The 10,674-nt window shown below is 33.2% G+C and overlaps 1 protein-coding gene across 3 annotated transcripts; it reads right to left on the reverse strand.

The window, feature by feature from the left end:
* Positions 1-318: 318 nt before the first annotated feature.
* LOC114418739 lies at positions 319-10,199 on the reverse strand. 3 transcript variants are annotated; one of them, XM_028384223.1, is made up of 7 exons: positions 9,786-10,199; positions 8,197-8,293; positions 7,334-7,430; positions 6,321-6,400; positions 4,383-4,485; positions 1,615-1,882; positions 319-731 (listed from the first exon to the last, which is right to left on the reverse strand). In XM_028384223.1, exons 5-7 carry the CDS (start codon positions 4,464-4,466, stop codon positions 583-585), a joined length of 501 nt encoding a protein of 166 aa, XP_028240024.1. In that variant the 5' UTR covers positions 4,467-4,485; positions 6,321-6,400; positions 7,334-7,430; positions 8,197-8,293; positions 9,786-10,199; the 3' UTR covers positions 319-582. The 3 variants fall into 3 exon arrangements, with proteins under 3 accessions (XP_028240024.1, XP_028240026.1, XP_028240025.1); XM_028384225.1 differs by lacking the exon at positions 9,786-10,199 and adding an exon at positions 8,912-8,930; XM_028384224.1 differs by lacking the exon at positions 9,786-10,199 and adding an exon at positions 8,764-8,782.
* Between the last annotated feature and the right edge of the window lie 475 nt (positions 10,200-10,674).

The raw sequence follows: 10,674 nt of genomic DNA on the forward strand, positions 1-10,674 counted from the left end.
ATGATCATAAATTAGTCCCTTCTACTCGACCCAATTCGTGTTAGTCCCCACCTACACACTCCAACTACCATCACTACTATTAGATTTGCATAAACCAAGCAATAACTACATAAGCCCCCGAGCATGAACATTCTTATCCATTGATTCTAAATTAAGTACTTGGTCGGAAGGTTGGAGGTGAGGTTGGGTTTAACACCATTGGATAATAAAGACATCACATTAGGCTCAGGAAGTTTAGAGGAAATGCATGGCCCACATAACATTTAAAGAATAAGGCCCAAGTTTGGTATAGCTTATTTTTGAAAAAAAAATAATATGAGTTTGTAAAAATAAATGGTTATTTCTTTAAAAAAAAAGTTAAAACCAACCATGCTCTGAATGTGTAACAATTGCTCCATTTCTAGGATTGAATGTAGCAGCCATAGTATAAACATGGGAACTTTTTTACACAATCACAGCAACAGAATAGATAAACCTCAGCCTAAATGCCTCATGAAAGACTTCCAGAAAACACTTGCCATTTTCCACCCAGTTGATACTGCCACCACAAGGTTTCTCACTAAATAGTCAGCTCAAAGCATCTTACTTTGGCTTGTCGTTTAAGGATACAAGTGATTTGAGCACTCCAGGACTTATCTTGTCTGCAAGAACACCTGCCTCTGATATAATGTAAGATTTTTCCTTCACAATGCTCTGTAGTCTCTTTGACTCGAAGTCAAGCTGCGTTTGATCTGTACATAATTACATGGTCAGTAAAAAGGAAATATCAACTAATTGTTATCAGAAATTAGTTTTTCAATAAAGCAAGAACTCATAGCATAGCTATATTCAAACTGAGGACAGTCCCAATATTAATAATAACGATCATTAAAGAATAGGAATGCAGATAGTCAGTCTCATCAGAACTTCTACCCAAACTATAAAGTTGGTGCATAATAATGATCATCCATACTAAATCATTTGCTTATCTAACTAAGTACATATTCTTTGTTCCAGCCTTCCAGGATGAAAAATCAGTTATAAAAATCATCAGAAAGTTCCTCTGTCAACAATTCAGATTTAGTTCTAGATAAGGCCACATTTAGGTAAAATTAAATTCATTTCAGTGTAGCAGGGTTTGCAATCACAAAGAAATTGCCTCTCACAATCAGGTAGAACAAATAAATAGTATGACAGGCAGACAATTTAAATATCTTACAAAGATTTACGAACAAGAAAAGTGACACAGTCAAAAGCACCAGCGAGACATGATTGCATTGCATATCGTTTCTCACATCAAATACCAAAATTGTTGATAACCAAGACTCCAAACTTTTTATTTGATCCACTATAATATGGAAAACATATAAGAGAGGGAAAACATTTATCTCACAAGTATTCCCATTGCACTGTAGAAAATATGGTAGGATTTAGGGGTTATGGTCAAACATTACTACCATAGAATGACCCCACAAATACAGGAGTAATAAGCAATAGCTAAGCAAGCATTATGCCCCAGCACATGAAAAAAATAACAAACATGGGTAAACATTTAAATACATTTTCTTGCTTTTTTTTCAAATTAGTATTTTCTTTTTAATCTTTACATGATAGGAAGGACAACAATGAAAAAACCTGTTTCCAATATAGTATGAGCCGCATGAAATGGAATTCTGGCAAACAGATCAGTTCCTGGAAACATCATCCACGTCTGCTCAGAAGAGTCATGTTTGCCACAGGTGGTGCAAACCTCTTGCACCAAAGGTCTTGAGCTGGACCCTGCAACTCCCTTCATTATTGATTCAAAAGGAGATGGAACACTGCTCTTTGTTGTTCGAGCCCTTTTCCTTAATGCAGTAAGTGCTTCTCTATTCCCATTTCTCAATCTATCGTTCTCAACCAGCTGTACTTTTACCAAAAGGGACAATTGCATAGCAACTTAATTTCATAGAAAAGATATTAAAAACATCCAGTAGGAAAAAAAAAAGGCTTTATTGGCATAATAAACACGATTTTTTCATTGAAACTATGGTATTGAATTGATTGCTCTTTAGGGCATAGCATATTAATCAGGAAATTACTTTGGGATTAAGTAATTAATTACTTTGTGTATCCAAACTGAATGCATTAGTCATTAGGCACTTTGGTTGCTTCTTTGTAGCTTTTGGTATGGAATTGATTGAGTTCAGGTTTGATTTATAGTTATTAATCCTAGTAGAAACACAGGGCAGCATACACCAAAAATGCCATAGTAAGATAGTTGCTAGTAGGATGGGCACTATAGCAAAGATAATGGGGAAAAAAATATATATATAACACCAAAGACATCTAATCTTTTTTTTTTATCAGCCAAAATAATCTATTTGAATTAATTGAGTACCAGAGGTACTAAAGGTACAAATTACAGATTACAATTCTGCTGTAGTTCAAATCAATAAAAGATATCTAATCTAAGAGTACTATCTACCACGGACAAAGCCAAAGTTTCATAGTTTAGGAGTGTTAGTGGCCCAACTACTTTGGTTGATAGGTCGAGATTAAATAGTTTTTGTCATTCAAGGGTGAGTTTAAATAAGCTTTTTTGAAAGGAAAAAAAAACTATTATAATTTAGTTTTTCAAAAGCTAGTAAGCTACTCTTTCTAACTTTATAGAGAGGCACTAGAACAGGGTTTTTTTTAGACTAGCTTTATCTTTTAAAAAAATTATAATTACCATAAAATCTTTAAACAACAATTCAGCCTTTTTACCACTAGGTGGGGTTGGCTACATACATTGATCAAACAATGTTATGTTTTGCAGTAAATCTTGTTTGATATAGACAAACGGTTAACCTTTGAATCTTCATTAATTGTTTTGCCTGCAGTTTTTCTCCATACATACCCAAACCACCTACATGTATACTTACCGGGATTTTAAAAAAAAATATTTTCAAATAACAAAACATTTTTACATTTAAAATGCACCATTTTCTTAAAAAGTGTACAAATGAATGGGTTGTAAGTTTGGGTTTCCTTTCCGGACAAGCTGAAAGCTTAGCAAGCTTTCAACATGGAGGGAGGAGGGGGAGGGATAAGAACATAGTTAAATGAAAAGTACTAGCAGGTCATGTAATTAAATACATATAATTCGAGGTTAAGGGCATAAGAGTCTTGTGCAAAAGTGCAAGTGAGCCATTCTAAGTAATTTGCTGAGTCCCTCTCCTCCCCCCAACTTCCCCAGCTGTCTACCCCTAAAAAATCTTATCATTCAAGAAAGGTGACAACAGTCACCATACTAGTTTTTTTGACACAATATTTGTGAATGGATTTGGCATTCTAAGGAGGTTATATTCACATTTTAAAATGTTAAGAAACATTGGTATTTTTTTATAGTAGAATTAGATGTTTTCACAGGATTTAGATTTGGTCCATTCAAGTTTATAAACTTAAATTGTATGATTAAAAGGGGAAAATGCAACTTAACATAAGGTTTGGGTCAGCGACTCAGTCACTGAACTTTAAAAAGGTATGTGCAGAATAACTCCTCTATTAATTTTCCATCAAAATTTGACAGATTCAGTCACACATATAACATGTAATGTGAGTAATATGTTTCCAACATTAACCCTAGAAAAAAAATACAAATTGGCACCCTATAGTTTGAATCATGTGTGACTTAGCAGAAATACACCATTTTAAAGTCCTATAATTAAGATTAAGTTACATGATTCAAACATCAAGGTGCTAATTTACATTTTTTTCTTGGGTAATTTTGAAAACAAATTAGTCATAAGTTAGCTGCGAGTTTGTCAAATTTTAATGGAAAAATTATCATAGAGGTTGTTTTGAACCCATTGAAAAAACTTAAGGGTCAAAATACACCTTTTTAATGTTTCGAGACTAAGTTGTACAGGACGCAAATCTCCAGGTTCATACTTTTCCTTGATTAACATGCTACAAAACTATTTCATCTTGAAGACATTAGACATCATTGAAATGTGAAGAACTGCGTAACAGACTCTGGTTATATTGATTCACTAATGAGATGAACAGGATATTTTCACCATAAAAACAGGTGTAAAAGAAATATATTGGAAGAACATGGGCGATAAGGAATGGAAAAGTGGAGATATTAGATGAGAGGAAGGTGTGTCAAATTCAGCCTTATCATGTTCCCAAGAGAATATTTGAATGCAGCAATAGATTCTATTATTCTAACACACATACTTCATACCAACCAAGCAAAAAGTTACAGCTGAACCAAATAATAATTATAAACTTGACCATGTGCTTTCTAGTTACGTCACCAACTATAGTCCTCAATGTAGCAATAGAAGCTAGAATTTACTCTTTTTTAATGAATTTTTTACTTATTATGTTTCCAAGTCTTTGTAAAAGCGTTAATCACCATCAATTTGAATTACCTGATGTCGGGCTAAAAGAAGATGCTCAGCTTCCACTTCCAGTTCTGTTAATTTCTTTTGGAACTGTTTCATGTTCTCATCCATATTTGAAGAAAAGAAACTCCTGTAAAATTGTAAAGAAAATATTATCTAGAGAAATTTGCACAAAGTATTGTCAGCAACAACAAGCATTCAGTTGAATCCAAAGGGAAAAATAATGCTATTTGTTTATATATGAACTAAGAAAAGGACAAGGGAGGGAGGGAAAGGTCATGGACTCATGGGTTCAATTCCCTCCACTAACAAAAAACTAACAATTCACAACTAACATTTGTTGATAAAAAAAAAAATGAACTATGAAATGGAACTGAAAACCAAATATAAGGATGAAGGAATAGTCTACAAACCAGTGTTACTTACAATTCATTGAGCACCGCAATGTGAGTGAAGCGTAGCGTAATGGACCCGCACACACATGGCACAACACAAGGGTTCGTTTTGGGAAATATAAGTTCTTTCCAAACCTAACCCTTTTAACAAACAACCACAACCTAAAAGAACACTGGAGACGTAGGTGGAGATGGGATCGGACCAGGAGCGGGGGGGGGGGGGGGGGCATGGCAGCGGTGGATCATAGTATTTTTTATAATAAAAATACTAGACAGTCTCCTTGTTACATAAAATTCAAAATCATGTCCTATCATAACTCCTAAGGCACTAGAGATAGTTATTCAATAGAAGTTTCTAGCTCTGCATTCCCTACTTTCATATTAAGAGAACTGGAAAAATATAATTTGTTGGAATATGTTGCACCAAGATTTTAAGGAACACAAGATTTTGGTGCGTTGTTCCCTAAAAATATAATTTGTTCATTTTGAGATAAAAGGAAGAGAAATAGAAAGGAAAAAAACAAATTGTGGGTGGTTGCACTCTCTTTTTGTGAAGGTATATAGCTGTCTATATCAATCAGTACCTGAGCTTAATAGGCCTAATAAGTGAATATAAGGAAATAGACAGCTTTAGCCATCCATAGCATAATTTCCATGTGTGCATTACTTTGCCACACTTAAAGCAAATGTGGCTAAGTAGGAGAAGAAAGCATTTAAGGCCATCTGTGAAGAGCAAATGAGTGAATAGGTAGAGACAGGACGGTACCATAGACCAACCGAATATAAATAACAATTTAATGCCACAAGTAGGCCAATTGAGACATAGCAGATGGTTGTTTTCGATGAATGCTACTATTTGTGGTGAGATTTTTGGGTGCTGAAATGAAGAAAAAAGGAGCTGAATAGGGAAACCAGCAAGTTGAACAAGTGTTCCCTTCCACTTCCTTTTCCCACCCTTGAATTCCCAGTTAACTTGACAACAACACAAGTTAAATACATAAATGAAAGGCTACCTTGTAGTTTTATTTTATTTTTATCAATTCTCATGCTTATTCTGATTAATTTCCTTTCCATTTTATGAATCACGATTAAAGCAAACAGAGAAAAGATGCAGATTAAGGTGGCTTAGTTTTCTAGTACTTCATTTCTATCACTTAGTGACCCCAGATAAAATGAATGCTGAGCCTAACAGATGCATTTCTAGTGAATAAATCATAGAGAAAACTGATAGTTATTCTCAATAATGAATGCAGCCAAAGGGGAAGATACCTATGTTGGGACTTCTTAGGCAAGGATATGTTCTAGACTTCTAGTAGTAGTAAGAGATCATTTCGCCACAAGACTTTCATCACCTAAACTCAACCATAGGGTGATTTCTCTTATACCTAAAGCTAAAGCCTCAAAATGTATAAACCAGCAATTATCAATCTAATATATCGATCTCTCTCACACAGTGAAATGTCAATGAATACAAAACATTCAAACTTACAAACAAACCATAACTAGAGAAATAACTAGAAACACGAAAAGTAAATAATAAAAATGCTAAAAAAATGCAATTACAAGTTACCTTGGAAAACAGAGGTCTGATATGTGTCTCTTAATTTTCAACGGCAGCTAGCATGTAATCAGCAATGTTAGTTTTGCAGGCTGCAAAAACAATGTAGAAGTGCAATGAAGTTAAGCATGTATAAACCTTTTCCTTTCTTAATCTGGAGATGAATAAATAAATTGTTAAAGTGAACATGTCTGAGAAAAACTAATCTAAGATCGATCCAAAGAGCAATAATACATTTTTTTCAGTCTGACCAGCAAAGAACTAATAATTAAAACAAAAAGGGAAATGCATTCTCACTTTTGGAGAATCTTTTCTCCAAACCAACAAAAGGGATAGAGAGGAAATAAAAAAACTTCTGACTTCAGTTAAAATCAATTATGGCACAAAATGCAGTGCCTGACCTATTAGTATACAGGTGTCATTCTTGGTGCTAGGAAAGAAAAATAATTGGAAAGCTAAACCTAAAAAGATACAAATATAATCTTATTCTCAATTTCATTAAGGTAAAAAGTCTAGATATAAGGACTTTAGAATCACAAACTGTGAAGTTTTAATTCCATTGAAAATAAACAAATGCATTTTAAGAGTAGGGAATAACAATCTCAAATGAATCTAAATTGGCTACACTGTAAAAGTTTATACTCAACCAATTATTAGAAATTAGCATTATTATAGTAACTAAGATATTTTTACAGTAAAAGCAGTTAAACAAGTAGTATCTATGAAGCACAGTAACAAAAAATAAACTTGACAGGATATATAAGATAGTTTTGAAGCTTCTGTTGCAAATGTTAAACTAAAACATTACTCGCTATAGAAACATTATATAAGTCAATAACCCTACTCGAAAATGGAATACAACAATGAAATGAAGCAAGTACAATACATTAATCTACCGGAAAAAGGTCCATACATATGAATTTCAAAGGCTTAACACCAAATCAAATTTCATATTGTAGAGTTGTTCACATGACATTCTTAAAGGAATAATAAAATTCAACTAGTAGCTAATTAGACTCCCAAACCTCATCATGCTGATCCTCATATAAGATGTTTCAGTTGTTCGGTTAGCAACTTCGCTTCTCTCTCAGCACTATTAACTCTGCATTCTATTTGTTCAAGCTACAACAGGAACAATAATTAAGAAAATCAAACAATAACTTAGTTGTAAATAGCTTCTTAGTCTGAACAACAGATATAACCACTTACATTGGCAAGGGAGGAATCAATTGTCATAGTGCCACGTAAAATTAAAAATAAAAAATAAAGAGAAAAATATTTAAACTACTTTAAGCTAACTTGTTTAGGGGCTCCAACAATATAAAAGCTACAAATTTTGTTTCTGTTGTGATTATATATATTGTGTAGAGGTGATTCTGATGTGATTAATTTTGTTGGTATCTTTGTTGTGTTTCTGCTGCAATAAGAAATTATCCGGGGACAAACACAAATATAAGGTTAGACCAATAACTTCTTGGGAACGACTCTGTGATAAGTGTATATGATGTTCATTTTTATCATTGTCGTGCCTATATGAATGATTTTGCAATATTTATTTGCTTGTTGGATCATGACTTACGGTCCAGTTTCAAGCTTTCAATTATTTATAGTAATTGCACTTTGCTTTTAAAAACCCAAGTTTATGATATAGTCCAACCAGCTCTAACATACAGAAAGCTATACTTATTATTCATTCTAACCACATGACCTGACCAACATCATCTATTTGAAGCCAATAAATGCAATAGCCATTTAATCATATGGGTGGTACATTGGGATATAGGATAATGAATTCATGTAACACATAAGGAACATGATGATATCAAAAGGTTCTCTGCCAAACTCACTGAAAATAATAAATAATATTATAATAAAGAATGGACAAAACCTGAAGTGTATGAAGGAGATTGTAAGTTAGTTCAGAGAAGTCTGGACGAAGAATCAATGCTTGTTTATAGCTCTTCACAGCATCCTCTACATGTCCACTGAAATAGGTGACATAATTTAGATTAGCTTACAACTATAACCAAGTATCTAGAGAGATCACATTGTTTACACAAGCCACATAAAGGTTTTGCAAGTGCAATGCAACGATATGAAGTCTAGAAAACACAAGGAACTTAACTAATAATGCAGCCAAGTAGAAGATGCAAGTTCTAGGCTCAAATTCAATATCCGACTAAAGGATACCTATATTTTAAGCTCGTGCTGCTAAGAGTGTAGTTTGACTTATTCTGTAAAGTTTAAGAGTATGTTGCGGGCTTCACTACCATGAAGCAAAACTAAAAATTAGCGTTCCTATCTTTATAAGCAGAAGCCAAAATTAGCATGGGCTTCTGCCATGGTGGGCCTGACAACAATTGCCCATATGTAATCCTGGATAACATCCTGGATAGCCCGTATGTAATCCTGATGCTTATAGATTATGACAAGGTTGTTATAAGGAGCAGACAACCTAGTTGTTACATTCAGTGTAGCTTTATAATATTGAGCAGCAGCAACAACAACAACTACCATGTTCCTGCATTTAACCAAGAAAACTCATTCCTACATGTACAACACAAATTACTACCATTAACATGATGATACAAGGGATCACATACCATTCCATGTATATATTTCCAAGATTGGTCAATGCTTGTTGATGGTTGGGCTCTAATGTAAGGCATTGATTCATCCCACAAAATCCCACAAAAAAAGTAAATTGAGTAGGAATTTTAAACATTACGAGGAGCTCATGAATCATGATTAAATGTGCAAAATACCTAATGATCATGCCTACACGGGAAAGAACGACCATTTATTCCCAGATGAGGAAATTAAAATTCCAAACAATATTGTACACATATATTTAACAACATAATTCAATATTGCATGGCAATACCAACAAGGTTCCAGAAAACAAATAACCAGTTAGCCACCGTGATTAAATTAATACTCAAGTCATGACCATATTTGACAACATCATGCACTTCCCAAACATTAAATTACCAAAAAAAGAAAAGGAAAAAAATGAAATCATGAGCATCAACTGAATCTCAAAAACATCTAACAGCAACAGCTACCAGGTTAGGAGCTCTCAATTGATTACATAAAAACTTGAAGAAATACATAACCTGATCAAGCCTGCATTAAAATTCAAGAATCATGCTCATAAAAAGAGAACATCTATTACACCCAGTGCAGAATCCCAAACATTATAATTTTGGTATGATCCTACTCCCAAACATAAAAAAAAAAAAAAAAAAAAAAAAAAAACATCACCATTCACAACTTTTCTCAAACCAAAACTAGAAACAGAAGAATTATTCAAAAGCCATTAACTACTACTACTTTTGTCACTATCCATGTCCTGGAAAACTTACAACTAACTCAAAATGCTCACGTGAATTCCGACATAAAAAAGGGATAATCAAATAAAATTAAGCAAAAATTAAATTACTGAAGGAAATTATAGAAATTGAAAGAAAGAAAAACCTAATTAGCGAGTGAAAGAGCGTGGTACTGCATTCGAGGGCTTCTTCCAATGTCCCCCAAAACAACTACATACGCTCTCCCTCTTCTTCCTCTCTTCTTTCCATCATTTTCCCTTCAATTTTCAAATTCCAGAATCAAAACCCAAAGAAACGATTCAACAAAAACCCTAATTGAAAACCCAATCTCGTGGTGGTAGTGGTGGTGGTCGCCCTGCACGGAGATGATGGTTCTGGCAGAGAGGTGCGACAAGAGAGATCAAAGCCAAATCAGAGGCCGTGGAAGACGAAGATCATTAAAACGCGTGCAATCGGAACGAGATCGTGTGAGGTGAAGTGACAGAGAGAGAATATTGCTCGAAAAATCCAAACCCTATGTGAGAAATTTCTGAAGTGTTATGCTTTTTCTAGCGGTGGATCCCGTCCAATTCTTTTTATTTTTACTTTTTAATATTTTGTATAGAAACAATACTTATAACAATTAAATTATAAGATATAAAATTTGCATCACATAATAATCTTTGTAGGTAAAAATTATTTTTGAATTAATTATTGATTAATAACTTTAATATATAGCAAGTAATGAAATTAAAATTAAATAATAATAATAATAATATCTTATTCCATTGACAAATTATTCAATTTAAATCAAAACGAAGTTAAACAATTCAAAATCTTCGATAAAATCACATATTATCAATTATTAATATGATGTGATATGATTAACTGATAAAATTATCTTTTATGAATGAAGTGATTTGTTTGTTTCCCGACTTAATATGTATCAATTGAGAGATTAGTCCTTAAATTTTTAAATGTGAGATATTCTTGATTCATCCAAAAATATATAAATTTAATTACAATAATTTAATTTTTAGTAAAAATATTTACAT

This window comes from Glycine soja, chromosome 7 (assembly GCF_004193775.1).
Source record: "Glycine soja cultivar W05 chromosome 7, ASM419377v2, whole genome shotgun sequence".
NCBI classification, from domain to species: Eukaryota; Viridiplantae; Streptophyta; class Magnoliopsida; order Fabales; family Fabaceae; genus Glycine; species Glycine soja.